Source organism: Trachinotus anak, unplaced genomic scaffold (genome assembly GCF_046630095.1).
Source record: "Trachinotus anak isolate AG129_WGS33_773 ecotype Australia unplaced genomic scaffold, CSIRO_AGI_Tana_v1 ptg000032l, whole genome shotgun sequence".
In the NCBI taxonomy this organism is placed as follows: Eukaryota; Metazoa; Chordata; class Actinopteri; order Carangiformes; family Carangidae; genus Trachinotus; species Trachinotus anak.
The window spans coordinates 9,686,156-9,706,391 of record NW_027273883.1 but is presented as its reverse complement, the minus strand read 5'-3'; the positions used below and the strand labels follow the sequence as shown (position 1 = coordinate 9,706,391).

At 39.0% G+C, this 20,236-nt stretch overlaps 2 protein-coding genes across 4 annotated transcripts; one reads left to right on the top strand and one right to left on the bottom strand.

Moving 5' to 3' along the window:
* Window positions 1-202: 202 nt before the first annotated feature.
* LOC139613033 (trypsin-like) lies at window positions 203-2,466 on the top strand. Its single transcript, XM_071469325.1, has 6 exons — window positions 203-376; window positions 536-692; window positions 1,006-1,104; window positions 1,199-1,362; window positions 1,866-2,002; window positions 2,100-2,466. Exons 1-6 carry the CDS (start codon window positions 238-240, stop codon window positions 2,250-2,252), a joined length of 849 nt encoding a protein of 282 aa, XP_071325426.1. The 5' UTR covers window positions 203-237; the 3' UTR covers window positions 2,253-2,466.
* A 79-nt stretch (window positions 2,467-2,545) lies between these two features.
* Window positions 2,546-17,424, bottom strand: cblc (Cbl proto-oncogene C, E3 ubiquitin protein ligase). 3 transcript variants are annotated; one of them, XM_071469321.1, is made up of 14 exons: window positions 17,216-17,354; window positions 16,212-16,577; window positions 10,383-10,529; window positions 10,112-10,268; window positions 9,510-9,631; window positions 8,642-8,779; window positions 8,481-8,568; window positions 8,178-8,309; window positions 5,600-5,785; window positions 5,225-5,377; window positions 4,944-5,002; window positions 4,269-4,337; window positions 4,051-4,106; window positions 2,964-3,242 (listed from the first exon to the last, which is right to left on the bottom strand). In XM_071469321.1, the coding sequence occupies exons 2-14, from the start codon at window positions 16,571-16,573 to the stop codon at window positions 3,109-3,111; spliced, it is 1,803 nt and encodes a 600-aa protein (XP_071325422.1). In that variant the 5' UTR covers window positions 16,574-16,577; window positions 17,216-17,354; the 3' UTR covers window positions 2,964-3,108. The 3 variants fall into 3 exon arrangements, with proteins under 3 accessions (XP_071325423.1, XP_071325422.1, XP_071325424.1); XM_071469322.1 differs by having other exon boundaries at window positions 2,546-3,242; window positions 5,600-5,782; window positions 16,212-17,424; XM_071469323.1 differs by lacking the exon at window positions 17,216-17,354 and having other exon boundaries at window positions 16,212-16,772.
* Between the last annotated feature and the right edge of the window lie 2,812 nt (window positions 17,425-20,236).

Sequence of the window (20,236 nt, the reverse complement as noted above, 5' to 3'; positions counted from 1 at the left end):
CACTGTTTGTATATTCTTGCTAGCCAAGAATGGTTGACTCATGAGAATAATACCCAGGTGTTAAATGTTGGAGACCTTGGTCCACATTTCTGAATGAGGTGCACAGATGACACAACCACAGGGGGGTGTACCATGACCGAGCAGAAGTGGGCAAACAAGAAAATAGGAGCGTGATAAGAGAGTAGATTTGGGTTGATGCTCGGTGCCAAGAGGTAGGAACAGAGTGTGAGGACACAGATGGGGTCAACAGGTGGCAGGTTGAGTGCATTGAACCTGCTGGGGTATAAATATAAGCTGGGGTGTGTCCAGGTGTCTTCTGATCATTCACCAGACACCATGAGACTGCTGGCTCTGTTGCTGATGGTTGGAGCTGCTGGTAAAGACACAGAAATACCCCACATTCACAAAGATACATACACGTTTACATATGCGTATAATATGTGCCAGAGGTTTCAAAAATATGATGGCAAGTTGTGGATAAAGACTCTTTCTGTTGCTCTCCATCCCTTCCTGTGTATGTGTGTGTATGTGACAGTGGCAGTTCCCCATGAAGATGGAAGGATCATTGGCGGGCAGGAGTGTGAGCCTCACTCTCGTCCATACATGGCCTCCCTCAACTATGGCTACCACTTCTGTGGTGGGGTCCTCATCAACAAGCAGTGGGTGCTCTCTGTTGCTCACTGTTGGTACAAGTAAGTAGCTATACATTGATGGAGGATTATATGATATATCATCAAATTCATTACTCTCTTGTTGCCAGTTTTTTTTACCACTTGTCTTGCTTGATTTTTATGCATTTCTCTCTTTGAGATAAAAAAAAACAAAAAAAAAAACACCTGTAGGCGGAAGAATAATGCTTTTCAGTTTGAGGGCCATCTGTTAAATCTAAATCAGTATTTGCAAAATTGAGAAAGATTAAACTGATGTAGAATTATAATGGACATATAATACTGAAAGACTTTTCTGCTGCCACATTTTTCTGGTATATATCACCTCTTTTTTTAGTCCCTATGCTATGCAGATCATTCTGGGAGAACACGATGTGAGAGTGTTTGAGGGTACTGAGCAGCTCATGAAGACCGATACCATCATCTGGCACCCTAGGTGAGTGAAAAATGAACTCGCCTGAGAATCTTTTTCATTTTGCACGATTGAATGATATTTTGATTCATTTTAAAATTATATATATTTTATATAGTTATGACTACCAGACTCTGGATTATGACATCATGCTCATCAAGCTCTTCCACCCTGTGGAGGTGACAGACGCAGTCGCACCCATCCCATTGCCCACAGGGTGCCCAATGGGGGGGCTCCCCTGCTCTGTGTCTGGCTGGGGAAACACGGCCATGGGTGATGAAGGTGGGTTTTTAATAGTACTGTTAATTTCAATGCTTCGATTGCTATTTCTAAGTTTTGCTGTTGCTACATAGCCAACGTAACAGCTGTTTACTTACTAGTCTGGAAGAAATGTTGTAAGTTTGAATCAAACTTATTTCCTGTACCCACCAAGAGCTGTCTCCAACGGTGGAAAGCAAAGTCAACTTTAACTTGTCTCTATCACATCTTTTCTTCTTCTGAAGTTAGCACGCTCGCCAGCTAGCCCTGGCCCATTTCTGCCCATCTCGGATCAGCCCCTCCAAAGTGACTCTCTATAACCTCCAATCTGCCCTGAAGCGTAGTGCTGCTCAGGGGGCGTATTATGACCTCTTGCAGTGTGCTTTAAATACATTTTAAACTACACTGCCTAGTTGTTGTAGGAAAAAAAGAAAGTATATATTTCATGGGATTTGTTGACAAATTCAAAAATGTAGAATATTTCCAACCTTATCACATACAATATGTCTGTGTTCTGCTGCTTACAGTGAACATGCCCTACCGTCTGCAGTGTTTGGACGTGCCCATAGTTGACGACCAGGACTGTGAGAAGGCCTATCCTGGTATGATCACCCGCAGAATGGTGTGTGCCGGATACATGGATGGAGGCAGAGATGCTTGCAATGTGAGTTTTACAGTAAATGTTCCCAAATGTTTACTGGACTCAAAGCTCCGTTTGTGCAGGAGAATGAATCACTATATACCTACACTGTGTTTATCAGGGTGACTCCGGCAGCCCTCTGGTGTGTCTTGGAGAAGTCTACGGCCTGGTGTCATGGGGTCAGGGATGTGCTGTACCTAACTACCCCGGCGTCTATGTCAAAGTGTGTGAGTTCCTCTATTGGATTCGAGACGTCCTGGCAGCCAACCCCTGAAGAAATCACTGGTTTTCCCTCCTGACTTCTCCCATTTGTTTTCCTCTTTTCCCTGGCCTATAAGTCACCATTCATCCCTATTTTTGGCCCCAACTTATTTTTTTTCTGTCTTTCTCTGGTGCCTTGTCTCCTTTGACGTTTTCTCCCTCACACACCCAGACTCAACAAATGTGTGCCAGAACATAGAAAACACAATAAAACCATTTGGTATGTATTCACTTTTCATTTGTCTGTTCATATTTTCATGTCGATAATACAGGAAAAAAAAACACCAATTGAAACTATATAGAAACTCAAGTATTTTTCAGTCACAGGTTTATTTTCTTGATTTTAGAACCACTGTTTTATTTAAAAGATGTAGAGGTCTTTATTTACTGACATAACTTATTTATAAAAACAAATATCATGAGGGGTTAAATGATGAGGTAGTACATTTCTAACGTCTGAAATGTTCAATCAAGGTATTTGACTGCTCCCCTTCATCTGTCCACAAAATTATATTTTCAAATACCAATATCATTCATTTCTATCATTGGATGGGGGAAATGCTTTAATTATCAAAAAGACAGTGTGTGAGTCTGTACTCAGGAATCAGTACTGAACCTACTGAGATAATGGCAGTTTGATTATTGAACAGCAGGAGGCCTCAGTGGGCAAATTTTTTTTGTCAGTCCCACCCACACATCTCATCTCCACTTCAGCAGTGCAGCAGACACACATGGTCTTTTCCAGTAAAACATGACACCAAAAACTATTTTTACATTCCCTGAAGGGTGATTCTTTTTAAGATAGTTCAGCCCCTTGGTATCTCTCTTTTTATTAAGAGAGTCTTTGTTTTGCAGAGGTTGTTTTTTTGTCAGGATGACATTGTTCTTGTCATCTCACCCAGACCATTTTTGTCTTTTCGGTGACCAGCTCTCCTTTCCCCACTCTCTTTATGACTTCTTCTCTCTTGGACTGGGTGGGAGGGTCCTAACCATGCAGCTCCACCTACACACAAACACGAATAGATGTCATTCTAAAATGTCCAATACACCTGAGAAATCTAAGGAAAATTGCATCATTTTACAAACCTCAGGCTCTGCTGCGAAATACTCCTAATTTTTTTTTAACTTATGAGAATACGCAACTTTAAAGCAACTTTAAAGCAACTTTAAAAAAAATGCCACTGGGTCATAGTTGATTAAGAGTAATTAATGAGGTTACGAGTAGTAATTTCACTAGAGTTGACTAACAGTCACTAATAACATTATCTGTTGCACTGCACTGCAATAATTACTGGAATCAAGCCATTATTGGTGTTATTAGATCCACCTGTACTTTTCTGTGATGACATACCAGAGTCGCTGCTGTGAAATAAGTCTACAAATCTGATTCACTCTGGAACAGTAAAAAAAACAACAAAACAAGCTGGTAGTAAGGGTATCAGGATTCCAGCTAGCAAGATTATGTCAGAGAGCATAATGACATTTAAAACAAAAAAACAAGTAATACACATTAAGCTGACACATCAGTCAAATCAAAGAAATGAAGAAGCCTATCATTTTCACTGTCCGTACAGCAGCAGAGCCTTGTGTCCCTGCGTAAAAAGTCACATTTTTTTTATTTGTATATTGGCACCTAATGAAAAACCTATGTCACATTTGACTGGGCTGCTCTTGTTACTATTTTTCCCAGTCTGGGGAAAGTACTGGGAAAAGTAGAACTGCACGTTGTAGAATAATCCCACTTCTATTTAGTTTCAACACTGCATCTGTACAGTTCAGAATATATACCATTATAACTTGCCATCACTTACTATCAATAGCCCTCTGTGATGAGGAAGGAAACCTTCCTTCTGGAAGGTATTCAGCGCTGTTCAAAGAAAAACACAAGCCAACGATAAATACAAGTGAATTAGCTGCGAGACAACTGAATCAGCTGAGGCATGATAGTCTTTACTGATGATCATAAACATGCAGGCTCAGGTGAAAAATGCCAGTTTATTACAGTGACATGGAGACAGCTGTCAATCACCTGTGGGAGAGCTGGTGTGGCACACCAGAGCCCTCCTCCTCACTGCTGTGTGACTCCTCCCCCTGACGCCTGATGGAAAGGACACAGTATATTTTATATTCCCCGTGTCATGTTTTTATGTGATTTGCAACCATATCAGTGGAAACTAATGGGGGATCCTTTTAACAATCAACAGAGTAACCCCAGCTATGATAATGACTGAAAAACATCAGTGATCACTCAATATACAACAATAGTAACACTCATTAGGAATGACCTGTCTGCCTTATTTTATTTGTGTCAAGGCAACCACGGGTGAGAATAATATGAATCTTGAAGTTAGCAGCACAGTTCACAGTTAAAAGATTAAAAAAAAAAAAAAAAAACAATATTCTGTTTATTATTTTTATTGTAGCCTATATATATAGAGACATTGTACATTAAAACACTTAACAACATAACTTAACCACACACCATACATCAGATCAATCAAGCACAAGTTGGCGAAATGTCCTTTCTTGGTTCCCTTTTAGACAATAGGAACTAATTTTACATATTGACTGTAAATAGTTAAAATATTAAGATTCTTATCTCAGTACCAAGAAGTGACTCTGTGGAGCTTCAGCAGCAGGCCCACATTTAAACCCCTCAAGGCTTCTTCTAATATACGCATACACAACAACAGCTGCATCTCACCTATTTGTGTTTGTGTGGTGTTTGTGTCGTCTGCCTGCTTCACTGACACCGTGAGACTGCTGAAGGGAGGAAACAGAGTGTCACAGAGATTGTCACAGAACACCAGCTACTACATATATTCACTCTACAGTTGGTGACTGTCTGCAGTATTGTGCATGAATTAACATTTCGCTGAACTCAGTGTCTGTGGGGACTGGAGAAAGTGATCACTATCATCAAACTGCCAAGATGGAATACACTAACAATATGCAAGCAACAGCCTGAGTGTCCGTGGAACTTACTGAACCAGAGTGGGAGTGTTTGGCTGGCAACTTGGTTTGTAATGTCTGGGACTGGTTGGTGGGATCTGAAGAGCGTGGGGTTGTGCTGTTTTTAGGTGGCAGAGGTGGAACGCTGAGGTGGGAGCTGGGCACCTGGTAATCCAAACTTGAGATCTGTTGGTATGAGAGAAACAAGATGTGGAGATTTTTTTTTTTTTTTTTGTATTTATTCTTCATTGCAGAACATGACTTGAGGAGATAGAAGGAGATGAGGAGGTCGGATGAGGACTGGAAATGTTGCAGACAGAGACCAACACACTGAAATAACACTTGGAATCTGCAGCCATTCAAGATAAAACTTAACAAAGGGGCATATACAGAAATACATTCACACACCTTCCTCAGGGCAGCCATTTCCTTTACTACGAGTTCAATGTCCTCATGGTCCTCCTCCTCTGTGTCGTCCTCACCCTCTTTCTCCTCCCAGTGACCGCTGCCTGGCAGGAACGGCTCGATGACTATGGACTCCGTTCCTCGGATGTCGCAGCGACAGTATGGGCAGGTGTGGCCAGCTGACTTCTGCTAGATAGTTATCGGTTACAGGTCACAGGCAGAGTAATGGAAACACTATTTGTATTTAAAGACCCAATGTCACGCATTGGCTTTAGAACAGCTTTGTGTCTTTTGAACTGTATGTAGTGGAATATATTGGGCCTGTCTTCAAAGATAAAAGCCACCAGTTTTTCGAAAGATAAAGGGGATGGAAAATACCACGTTCAACAGACAGTGTAGGTTGTGGTTTTGCAGAACTGTAAACCAGATGAAGATGAATTGAACTTTTTTTTTTCTTTTATTGCTCCAGCATACAGGCCCTGTGTTTTATGATAATCATGTCATTTTCAGATGCAGTTTGCCCATGCTGTTGACAAGATTTTTTGCTCCCTTTCCCGCTTAATTTTGCAGTTTGTTTGACTGATATACCTGCAGGTATCTAAACTAGACTTTACAGCTTTTCCATTGTGGCCTGACATCCACAAAGCATCTGATTTTCTTTTCATGACTCTCTCTCTCTCTCTTTCTCTCTCTCCTTCTCACTCTCTCACACATACTTTTTTTTTTATCAAAGTGAGTGCCACTGATACGGTTTAAAGAGGATGTGAGCCTGAGCTCACACAGGAAGTCCTGAGCCAAATGTCAGGACAAGACTGCTGTGCACCTTTGCAAAGACATAAACAACTCCTGAATAGATGGGAGCCTACTGGCTGGCTGATTGAAAGAAATAGAAGTATGGGGCAAAGCTGTACTTTGCCAGCAGCAGCTTTCTGATTGGATGTCTTAAATGTCACTCTGTCATCAAAAGAGGAAGTAGAAAGTCGGGGAGACCCCATTGCAGCAGCATGAGTGCACACAAGATGTGATGACTAAATTGTGATTTCCAGACACACCTTTGAGATTTGTGTGTCATCTAAAATAGTCAAATGTAATTGGATTCATTCAAAGATTACCATATGATATTCTCTACATATTTCTCTAACATTTATAGGCCTATAGATGTGATCAGGCTATAAGTCCCATTGTATTCCCCCTTTTACAGTTGTCAGTTTACAAATGGACAGCATCAGTTATAGATATTAAGGGATCATTTCACAGCCTTTTTCTTTTTGTAACATCAGCGTTTCATACTTGTCTTTCGAAAAAGCAAGATAATCATACAAAAAAAACCCAAAACAGTTGTTTAGAAAAGAACAGGGATGAGTCCACAGCTGTGTACGCCTACTACACAAGTTGCGTAGTGCCCCGAAAAAATTACATGAGGGCCTTGGTTATGTCACAGCGGGTGTGAGTGTTTACAACTTTGATGTGAGGATGAAGCAGAATTATCCGAATGGTCACGAAAAGAGAGAGAGAGAGGGAGAGAGAGAAAAGGGGAGGGAAAAACACCATGGAAGTGAATTGTGTGAACAGAAATCAGGTAAAATTGTTCTCTTCTCTCCAAGCTTGATGCTGATGTCAGTAAACAACAGTAATGTTAAGTTGTTGTGCTAGCTCAGAGTGCAGCTCCAGCTAATCTACCTGTGTTGCTTGCTAACCTAGCCGTGTATCTCTGGCTTGTCAGCCACTTCCACAGCTGTGTGTTCTCTGACTATGTGCCTGACAGAAGTGAAAGTAAAATACAGCTATTTAGTGTGATAGATAGAGGTCAACGACGAGGTCAATGTTTGTATAATTAAATCGTTTGTACAGCTCGGAAAAGATAAAAAATGTTGCACGTGAACATGGTCTTCACGTGCCTCTGTGGAGACCAGTCCAGACAACTGATGGGTGTTATGGCTCCTCATGGGTGCACATAAGTTTAAAACAAGACATTGATTTTAGAGTCTCTCAGTCAAGGTTTTGTTACAGCTCTGACTTAATGCGAGATGGAAAGCAATGGTTTGACATTGACTATTAAATAAATATTAAATATTAAATGTAAAACATTTATCAGCTGGGCTGGGCATAGAGCGCAATATGGATGCACATCTGTGAGTGAATTATAACCAGCTAAGCCATACTTTAAATAGTATTTCATATTTTAAGATGGTTTACATGGGTCAGGGAACCTGAGCAGAATTTTGCATATAAAGCTCTAGGGACGTCAATACCGACGCTGATTTTGCATGATGACGCATGTGAATATGACTCACACGCTTTGATAAATACAGAGCATATTTTGGACGTTAACACCAAACCACATACAAATATACAGCAATGTTACAGTATGGTGAGCTAACGCCAAACAACCAAACCATGGCAGTGCTGATTTCCAGTTTGCCCTACAAAAATAAATCTGCTTTCACTCCACTGACCACAGAACAACTGTTAGGGTAACAGTCTTGGTTTAACATGACAGTATGAGCAAGTGACAGATGAACGCTAGCTTGTGGTTTGTGATGAAGATGGATAGACTGATTAAGTGGATGGTTGTTCATACCTGCCAGCCTGTGAGGCAGGGTTGGCACAGGAGATGCCCACAGGGCTGGATACGAGTGTCCTTATCCCTCTCTGCACAGATCTTACACAGTTGGAAGGTGCTGCCGATATCACAGTAAAGCTCATACTGCTCCTGTTGGGTGTTGCAATCGTGGTGGTTGGTTGGTCAGAGAGACAAGACAGAAAACGATAAGAGAAAGGAATATCTTAGAATATGATCTATGTTTTGTCTTGGTGAAGCTTCAGTAGGCCGCTGGCAGGCCACTGTAAAACTGATAAAGACGTATAAAGTTCATCTGTTTACTTCTGTAACTTTGACTTTCCCCCGCTGGCTTGCTCCACACAAGCTCGTCAGGTCGGGGTTCACATCACGGCCATCTGGGTACAGGTAGCTGCAGGCACAGAAAACACTTAGAGAAAACACACAAATAAAGGAAGAATAAATCAGAGTGTGCATGTTCTTACCAGCCCTCCTTGAAGCCTTGAATGAGTGCCTGGTAGAGGGGTGTATTCTGGGGGATGGTCTGGACGATGTCACCTTCAGTGGTCACGTGGCCAATAGCCCACTGACCCATTCTTGTGCAGCTGAGACGGAAGATATAGCTGTGAGAGACAGAGGTCCTTGTAAATCACACTTGTTTACAGGGCAGAAAAATAACACTGAAATAAACTTAGAGCAATTTAGATGTTAAAGTTGATAAGTTGATGAAATCACTTGAACATTTTTTTGGATGTCAGTGATTTTTTTTTTCTTTGCAAATACAAGGGCAGTATTTAGTTATTCTGTTCTATGTTTTCATAATTTGTTCCATTAATCCTGAATAAAATTCTTCTCATTCTTAAAACATCTGGAATATTGTTGCAGCATCTATAACTTCGATGATATCACTATATGACACTGGGCTATGTTTTATTTATCTACATAATTTCAGGCGACTGTACATAACATAACAAAGACAACAATACTAGACAGAATACTATAATACAAAACTTGAATACTAGACAGAGAGCAGGACAGATAGAGTTTGATTTGCTATGAAAAATATGCCAATGACTCAAGAGGAAAAGAAATACAGTATACTTTCAAATAGATTAAAAAGTAATAAATGAGTCCTCTTGCCTTGATGAATTTGAAGCTTTTCATAATAAATGGCCAAGCACTTAAAATCGTTGGAGTACTGTGGTTATATGTTGCTTCGAGGACCTAATTTTTCACAATTGAGTTCATTTGTACAAAGCAAACTCAGCAGTTTTGATATATATATGATATATGATATACAATGTAGGTCGATACAACTTCTCAGGCAGAGTTTGTCTCTGTTCTTGTCTTCACCTTCCGGGCCTGTGCAGGTAGTGTTCCAGACGAGCTACAACCTGGTCATAGGTGAGGAAGGCCATGTAGCCTGGATGGGTTACTGCTAGTTGGTTCCAGTTCCTTAAAAGTGACTTCCAGGGCTACAAGAGGGGCGGAGAGGAGAGGAGAGGAGGAAATACTCAGGATGAATTTATTTTTCACCATTAAAAGAATAATTTGACACTGCTAATTTGTATTTTTGCTGAGAGTGAAGTGGGAAGATAAATACTACTCTCATTGGAACCACAGTTAGCTTAGCATAGCAAAACAAAATCCACTTGCTTATTTATTTTGTAGAAAAAAAGTGGAAAAAACGTTTTCCATTTTACGACGGGTTATATGCTGGACTATTTTTGCACAGTGACTTTCTGGCTAGCTGTTCTTCCCTGTTTCTGGTCTTAATGCTAAGCTAAGCTAACTGGCTGCTGGTCGTAGCTTCATATTTACTGCACAGCTGTGAAAGTGGTATCGATCTTCTCATCTAACTCTCGCCAAGAAAGCAGTCAAACATGTTTCCAACATTATTGAACTATTCCGTTAAATAATCAGTTCATTACCTTTATTGGAAGCATTCAGCTCACCTGAAACAGTCTGGTGAAGATGTCAAACTCAAACACAGATATGTGGTCATTACAGGTGAGATCGATGGTTGATTTCAGAGCCATGGACTCCATCCCTTCCTCAAATGCATGCACGCTGCGCAGCTTCTCTTTGAAACTGTTCCACTGAACTATACACCTGACAGAATACATCATTGATGTCTATAGTGAACTTGTACACACATAAAATGTGGAAAACAAATTTAAAGAAGTCACAAAATGTCAGGTCATCTTGAAAGTTCCTCACACTCACTTGTTGCCAAATGACAGCCACCAAAACTTTTCAGCGTCTGTCTTAGTCACCCTGAAGGTGTCACCCTGAAAAGATCCGTCTGGAAACATGGCCTTCATCTCCCACAGCATGTGACTGAACAGCAAGGACAGTTTGGTCAAGCTCCTCCTGAGAGTGAAAGATACAGCAGACTTTCAGTTGGGGTGCCAGAAATAGAAATAGGCAAACTTTTCTTTGAAATGACAAATGTTTTCTTGACCACATGGTAAAAAAAACTGAGGGAGGTGTAAAAGTTTGTGGTGTGACGACCCCTGCCCTTTCCTTTCAAGCTGTGTGGTCTGCATCTGTTTCAAATGTATGAGAGGTGGGGTGGGGGATTGTCAGCACTGACTGGTATCACACTCCATGGATTATTGTGTTTTGCCTTTAAATATACTCAGTTTGTCAAATAAACAAGTTCTGTTTGGCTAATAAAAAATTAAAATGGTGTGTCTTGCGCGTTTGTCACAGCCTCATGAGCCAGGTTGTGATGAAATTGGGGGCTCGTTGGTGAGCCAGCTTGTGACAGTGCTGTCTTACACATATATTATCCTTAATCATCTGATGATCGAATAAACTGATGGACACACATCTCACACACTGCCGAGTCCAAAGTGTCGAAGACATCGTACATTTGTATCTGCAGAAAGACCCTAAATCTTTTATAATTTTTGCTTGCATTCTGTTACTTTGACTATTTAAAATACATTTTCTTGAAATTTCATGTAATTGCATAAAGTATCACTAACTTAGAATAACGACTCCAACTTGCTGTGTAGGTGTGTAAAAATAAAAAACCACACAAGCGTGTTCGGCTGTGTGGTAGACTGTACACTGGGTGCTGCCCATGAATAAACTGAATAGAAATTGAGAAATAAATGAGAATAAAAAACAATTCTAAACCACATTTTTTCAGAGGAAACATAACTCAATTGTACATTTGATTGTATCATATTATCTAAGTTGAGAAAGCATTGCTGATACTTTCCGTAGATACACACATACACAAAGACGCACGACAGGTAGTCCAGCTTGCAAACAGGATGCTCTGTGCTGCATGCACGTCTGTAAATACCACAAAATGTTCCAGTGGCCAGTGTGTTACCTCAGGCCAGTAGTCTTAGTTCTTTCTAGGCTCTTCTACAAACTTAATTTTATTATTTCAACAACTGTTTTTGTACTTTTCTCAACACAGGTTCATCTTTTTAAAAAACTCTTCACATGTGTCTCTGTCAACATGAAACTTACACAACACTCAAAACGGATGAACTCAACCAAGGCACTACATTCAAAATCAATTCAATAACACCAGTGCCAGATATTCTGTGACAACAGTAACACATCTGTAAAAAAAAATGTATAATTTAATCTTTATAGTATCTTTAAAGATCCCTGTCTAACATGTTTTATGTAATACATATAGTATGTCTGATATGGTTTTTCACAAAAGAAGTTCCATTAACTACTTAAAAATCCTTAAAAGTACATCTACTACAGCCATGTCATTGAATAATCCAGTTTGTGGATTGGAAATATTTTTTGTGTCAAAAGTTTAACACACAGGACATTTTCTAGTTCACTGAAAAGTCAGTTCGGCTCTATGAAGATCAAACATTTAAGTAAAGTAATAATAATCAAAACACATGTATCAGTGCAGGAGGACTTTCATTTTTTACGTAGCTTATCTGTATGAAATGTACTCCACTCCTATACATTAATTATGTAATCAAATATACTGCAACATACTTTAGTGTACGCCATAGTTAGTTCCATTTAATGTGGACTCATATCAGACTACACAAACCATAGCATTTGCAGTATGATAATATAAATATAGCCACAATTGTACAATGATATGTGTGATACCTGAATTTACATACAACAATATTAGTGAACAAGTTTTAATCCTCACATTTGATTTTATGAAAGGTGGTCATAGACCTTTTACCTCACTGAGGAAAAGAAAACCTCTATGGTGTCGGAGAGAGGAGAGTAAGGTGGAAGGAAATGTGTAAGCCACATCTCTCACTCTGGCTGGGCCTTGTAGGTACTTAAAAATAACATGCAACAGACAGAGAGATGGTGGTGAACCTTACAGTAAACACACCAGTGCAAAATATTGTTTTTGAACAAAGATACTGCATACATTGGTCAGGCTGGACAATGCATTGCATTTTAGAAATAGTTGCCTGGTCGACTGACATTTCCTGTAGTTGTGTCATTGTTAGGGTATTTCTCATCAGCCTGAAGAGGCTTGATGTGAAACGTAGTTTGCTTCAAAAACTCTTATCTCGAACAGAGAAAGAGAATAGCTTGTGTAGATCTTGAGGGAAGTCACATTTGAACTCACATTTTGGAGTCCTTATATATTTTCAGACAGTTTCAGTGGATGATCAATTTTTCTTACTTTAGATCTGGTACCTGAAGCCATCTCTAAGTGAGCTTCGCATTCAGCGCTATGCTACATTTATATCACTTCTGCTTCTGGGAGCTACAGTATCATCAGTGTTTATTTGCCAAAGAGGCAAAAATACTGCAATTTTATTTGCAATGCACGTTCAAAAACTTTAGCCACACCCTGAACGTGATGTGAAGTTTAGAATATTAACCGCTGATCAAATATTTGTCAGTGACAAAATTAAAGCACAATTAAGAGCTGCAGTCAAGTACTGAATGTACTTAAGTACACCATTGAGGTACTTTATACTTCTACTCCCTGGCATTTCAAAGGACATTTTAGTCCAATAATAGGTACAGCTATAGTAACTAGTTACTAGTTACAAAACACATAACGAAATTATAATGCACTGTTACAAGTTAAACTAACCAGGATGATACAGAGTTGTTAAAATCAGTGAAACATTACTTTCACTTGAATGCATCAGCATTTACAATCCAGTTATATGTAGTAGTTTAACGCTCAGATGGGCCAGTTCTCACTTTTGCTGATAATATGTACTTATATTCAGTAACAGTTTCAGTGCAGGGACTGTAGTTGTAGTACAAATTTTTTTTCAGTGTGGTCACTTTTATTTTTGTGAATACATCCTCCACCAGAATGTATGAATTAGCCAATATATATTTTATTAATTGATAATTATTATTACTAATAAACATATGTGTGTTTCTTATGTTGTTCAGCCCACAGTTCACAGTCGTACATGAAACACAGTTTGCACATTTGCATGTGTGTTTCTTAAATTCCAGTCAGTTGAGGTCAAAGTCATCAGTTTGTCACAGACAATAATCTTCCATCTGCTAAACCTTCCACTGTCTGTTTCTGTCGCCTCCACCATCAGTCAGATCTCACTTCTGTTTTTAGCTTTACATAATGACCTGACAGATATTTCACTTACTGAAGGGTGACTATTATTTTTAATGATCCGGTGTTATTAGAAAGTGGCAGAGTGCCGGTGTTATACTGGCATGAGTCTGTGGGATAAGGAACTGCAGAAAAGAGGACATTATAACAGGACATTCAAAAAACTTAAAAGAGGATATTTACACAATTTGCCCTGATGTGATAAGCCACATTACACATAACACAATGTGAATTTCCCACATGACTGCCCATGCAGATATGGCTGCGGTGTGAAGGCCATCTGTTGTCTTCTCTGTGCAGCAGATTCTTTAAGATGATGCAGTAAATCTTTAAATATGGTCTTATCTGATTTTCAGATTCCACTGAAAGAAAATCTTTGACAAAAGCTGTTCTCTAGTACAATTTACATATGTGAATGCATTTAATACAGTAAAACTAAGAGACATCACTACGCATCAGCCGACCTAGGAGCTCAGCGGTGTGTCAACTGACAGCAATGACATCGGTACTGATATGGCTAACACTACAGCAAATGTAGGAAAAATCACATATACAATGGTCAGATTGGTTGAGTTGTTTTAGTGTGATGTGTTTCACTGCTATGCAAAATATTGGATATACTTACTTTGGAAATGTATAGACAGCTAGATAGATAGAAAGAAAGAAAGAAAGAAAGATAGATAGATAGATAGATAGATAGATAGATAGATAGATAGATAGATAGATAGATAGATAGATAGATAGATAGATAGATAGATGTTTGTTGTATAGCGTCAGAATATATTTATACAGTTATGTATCCATGAATAGAGCTGTATGGACATACACTGAGAAAATGTCTTTCTTAGGACAGATTCTCTCTCTCCCAAGCTGCTCCCATTCAGAGAACATTGTTGCTTTTTGTACTTTCTCTACATTAGCATCTCAAAGCTGCGGGTTTGGCTCTTTTTCCACCTTCATCATTAGTAGTCCCAACAGGACCAGGGGACGCGGCTCAAACTCCACATAAAAAGTGCTCCAAAACATCCACTTTAGCCAAACAACAAGCTTACAGATTGTGATCATAATTTTCTTCTCTGACACACATTGGAGTTGTGGGAACTTGGGAGTTGTTGGTTTTTTTAATACAGCTTCTATAGATGGGATAAAACAATTTCATTTGATTTAATTTAGTGTTTAAGGAGGGGTCACATCCTCTATCATAACTGCCAAGTATTAAGTTATGACTCTTTTTTTGTCTTGCAAATATAGATGACAATTTTTGGATTCTCGTACTCTTTAAAGAACAAGAGCTGAGTGAAAAGCTCTGGTCCTGTAGTATGGGATAAAGATTTGAGGGCTGTGTAGCCTGTGTTTGACCTTACAAAAGTTTATTTGTCTTACGGAGGGTCAGCTTACAGGCAGAAATTAATCTGGAAAAAGGTCATGTTTTTGGTTTGAGAACATGATCTGGCTGAGTTGGAAGGAAAATGTTGACCGTAATATAAGCCTATGCTTAGATGGTCAGTAACACAAATTAAATATTTTCTCATTTACTTCTCATTGTATCGCGCAATACACATATTTTATCGGCTCAGATCTTGCATATTTGGTTTTTTTGAATGGGTTGAATTTCAGTTGCGAGATTAATAGAAATGAAAAATATTATCTTACAAAAAAAACAAATTGAATTCAACAGCAACACAATGTCCTGGATAATCGACAGACCTCACTGCGAACAGTTTTCATCGAAAGTAGAAAGAGAAATCTCTGTGATCTGTCAAATAACCAGAGCAATTGAGACACTCTCACTAGTGAGATGTTACTTTTGATTTTTAAAATTTTAATGTTTCAGTGCTGTGAGCATCACAAATGAAATGTCTTTCAAATCCTCCACTGTGGTGGGGTGGCGGCAGGAACATCAGAAATCATAAAAAATATTTAAGGCTGCAACTAGTGATTGCTACATTATCTATTAAACTGCCAATTATTTATTTCAAGAATCAACTACCTATTCTATGAAGAGTTCAAAGACAGTGAAAATGTGCTTCGCCAGTTATGAGAGCCCATGGTGATGTTTTGAAATGTCTTGTTTTGACCGACCTATAGTCTAAAAACCTACATAGATATTTAGTTTATAATGATACAAAACGCAGAAAATCAGCAAATCGTCACATTTAAGGAGCTGAAACCAGCAAATTATGATATTTTTTGGTTAAATACTTGATTTAATACTTGATTAATTTTCTCTCAATCAACTAATCGATTGATTGTTTCAGCTCTTTATGTTTTAAATATACACACACACACACACGTATATATATATATATATATATATATATATATATATATATAGATATGTATATATAGCACAAAATATACACACACACAGAAATACTGTGCTGTCAATGTCTTTACAGTGATTTAATGTTTCAGAACCAAACTTTCCTGCTAACTTGTGTTTTTCTTGGATCTGTATGGATGTAGGTGTCAGTCAGGAGCCCTCTTACCTGTAGCTGGACGTCTCCTCAAATATCTTCTCCCGTCCCTCTTTAAACAGCAGCACGGCCCTGTCCGTCTTATCCAGCAGGTTTCTGACATGGACCCTCAGGTAGATGGCTTCATCTCCCCGGGGCACCTGTCCGCCTGCCACCTGGGAGCCTCTGTAGGGCTCCCAAACCTGCACGAGCAGTGCTGCCGTCTCAGATACCAGGTCTGGCAGGTATGGCGGACTGTTCCTCAGGCCGAGCCGGGGATTAGTGCACAGCTCATGGAGCTTATCCAGTTTTTTGAGGGCCTTGTCTACCAGCCGCCGGTCTCCGCTGGTAGGGGCCTGGGAGCTTGAGGCTCCTGGACCTGCTTCCGCCATCATTTCACTGTGTGTGATGTGACAGCGATGTGAATCAAAAACTACCTTAAGAGTCTGTCTGTCTGTGTGTATCTGAGGGGGTGTAACAATGACTACCAATGGGCCCACTGTCTTATGAGCTGTGATAGCTCTGCTGGAATGTGTGTGAATGTTTATGAACAGAAACTGGAGCAGCTTTTGACACTGGCTCAAGTTTTTGAGTGTTTAAGCTGGCATTTGTTGTCCTTACAATGAGTTCTCAGTTTCATCTGATAGGCACACATCTTAGCCTCCTCAAACAGCATCCATCCTTCATCCATGTAACAATAGCCCAGCAGGATTACATTATCCAGCAATGGTCAACATGTGCAAGGACGGCATCTTTAAAAAACACATTTGAAGCTCAACTCAAAGCCGACACTGCTTTCCGTTTGTAGCTCTTCACTCCTCTGTCAGCGCCCCCCAAAAATTCTGTTACAGCACAATGCCAGATGCCAACAATGAGAAAGAGTGAACTAAAAACAAAGGGAAGATTGGAGACTGACAATAAACCTTTGAAACAGTTTTGAAACAGTTCACTCCTTTCTCTCCTATATCTCTTCACCCTCCTTACTCTCTACAGGTTCAGCCTTTCTAGGTCATTACTGAGCACAGCACTCTCCTTACCAATATTCATCTCAGCAGCACAGCAGTCCTACATTCTTGGGGTCAACGGAGCTGAGACGTGTACTCACAGCACAGCGGAAAAATGTTCTGTCTTGGCCTCAAATGTTGCTGTTTCTTCTTTGTCTCTTTTTGTTCATGTCACCCTCTCTCTCCCTCTCTCTCTCTCTCTCTCGTCTTGGTGCAGCCTTTGATTGGCTTCCTGGTTACATGCAGAAAAACAGGTTTGTTTTCTTTGCTCTACTACTCAGGCAGGCAAGCAGAGAGAGAGAGAGAGAGAGAGAGAGAGAGAGAGAGAAATGGGAGGGAGGAAGACAGAGAGGTGTGGACTCAAAACTAGACAATTGCTAAGAATGAAAGCAAGGCACAAGGCCTGAGTAACAGTATCCAGACAGGTAGACTACTTACTAACAGACAGGATGCCAGTGAAATGAAATGAAAGCAAAGGTCAAAGAGCAGAAACTTCAGCTGCTTCCCCAGTTGGGATATAAAAAGAATCTGACTATCAGCAGGGAGGAAGGTTTACTGTGTAATTAAATGGATTAAGTTGGCATTTCATCAGAAGTGGATATGAACTGTTATTTCTAGCCTCGCCAGCAACATGAATGTTGATGTCAGTGTCAGCCTGACTGAAATATTTTTGAAATTATTCTATGGATTGACATGAAATTTGGTACAGATATTTATGGTTGCCAGACAAAGTATCATAATATGACCCTTGACTTTTCCTCTGGTGCCACTGTGATTGTTTTAGAAACTATTGGATAGATTAATGGAAAGTTTGGTACACACATTCATGTCCCCTCAGGATGAATCGAAACAGCCTAACTGTTGTGATGCTTAAACATTTTCTTTAGCGCCATCATCAGGTCAAAACATTTACATGTACAAAATTTTGATTTATATGATCAAATACCTGCAAAGCTAGTGACGTTCTACTTTGTGTTTAGTGTTAGTTAGCAAATGTTTGCAGACTAACATGCCAATAAAACCCCAAAGATATACAATTTACAGTGAAACAAAAAAAAAAAGAGAAGTAGCAAAATCTCACATTTAAGAAGCTGGATCCATTAAAGTGAAACCATCAAATATCAAAACTGTTTCACACATTGTAAGTGACTTTTCTGAGATGATTCATTAGTCAATAGATTGAGCCACTTTAATGATGAGGAGGCAGGATGTAAGCATGAATTAATGAATGTAGAATTTAATGAAGGATTTATAAACCTTTATTTCCTAAATATATCGTTATGACTATTTTTAAAACAAATATCTCTTTCAAAATCAATTTTGACACATCCTTCTGTTGTGTATCTTCAATGCTGAAAAATAACTAACTTCATTTACTAAAGTACTGTACTTATGTACAGTTCTGAGGTACTTTAATTGAGTATTTAAATGTTATGGTGCCTCGTTGAACCTTTTATTCCATGTACAAAATGATTTTAAAAACCTGTAATCAGCTTATTTCAATATTTCAATACAAGGCATTGCTATACAGTAATTCAAGCAATCCAAAAGTGTATAAAGTGAGTGAGTAGCCCTACTGTAATCAGCTTCAATATTAATATGGTCTTTACATGTTATGTTGTGTAATATGTTATAATCCAACACATAACATACTGTATATAAATGTAACAATGACAGCCCATTTTGGCTGTATAGTGAGTACTTAGTAAGTACATTTTGCTCAATGCAGGACTTTTATTTCCAAATTGTAGTATTTCAACTTTTACTGAGGCGAAAGATCTGAATACTTCTTCTTACATGCTGAACTATACTGTTTGGGAGCCATGCTAAACATTGTGGTTACTTCACTTACACTTCACTGTGTTAGCATTGTCACCTAACAGTAAAACTGTAAAAAGAGAGCAAAGTGTAAAAGGCATTTTCGAAGTTGGCTGAATGATATGTCTTTATTAGCAGCTGCTAGAAGCACACACCCTTCACACATAAACGACTCTACTAAAACCATCATTCATAACAAATGCAACATATTGGAAATAACCGACTGTATGAACTTAATGAATAATAGCATTTATAATATACAATATTCTATTGGATTTAATATAATACAATAAAATACTCTATTTAAAGATTATATTCAATATATTTTTCTGAACTACTCACATGTTTTAATGTGGAACTTGTATTAGTAATTCAGCACATCACAAGGTGTTTTCAAAATGTATTTTTAAATACAACAAGAGGATACATTTCTCATAAATTCTTCTTGTGTCCATTGTGGTCTGTCTGACTGCTCACAAAGTTTTGAGTTGTCACTGCAATCTGATGGTTATAATCTGAACATTTAGATTTCAGTTTCCGTCATTAATTTACCTTAACTGAAGAGCATGCACATACTTTAAAAATTCTTGAAATTATTACTTATTATTCTTTGCTTAGTTTATGTGCTTAGTTTCCCCTGATTATGTTTGGCTGGACTGCAACGGTGCCCAGCCAGAGATAACGTCAGTCGCTTACTGACTGACTTAATGACTGATTGATCAGAATTTCACAATTGGTCAGCTGAATGCCATGTGACTGAGCTGGTGTTTCCTCTTTGGCTGTTGCGCATTGTGCTGCGCTTATCATGTAGTCTCAATGGGCCACATTTCAGTCACTACCTCATACTTGTTCCATTGTCTGAAAAGAGTAACAGATAAATAAGTAAATGAGAACCACTTTATAGGAAATGTATCTGTATTAAAATGTATGTATGTATATGTGAACACAGAGAGTAGGAGAGAAGCCACGAGATAAGGGGCTGAAACCACATGACACCAGGCTGAATGCAAATGGTCTGCATGTACCTTTGCTCTCTTGGCACAAGGGGGCCCCATTTCATTTTTAAAAAAATCTGATTATGTTAATGTCATTATTTGTGCCACTGATTTCGCTCTACAATCACCATGCAGGTCTATCTCAAAATACTCAGCCCCTAAATATTAAAGAACTATATGTTTTTTTTTCTGTTTCCAAACATAAATCTACTCATAAAGATTGTTAAACCTCAGGCCATCT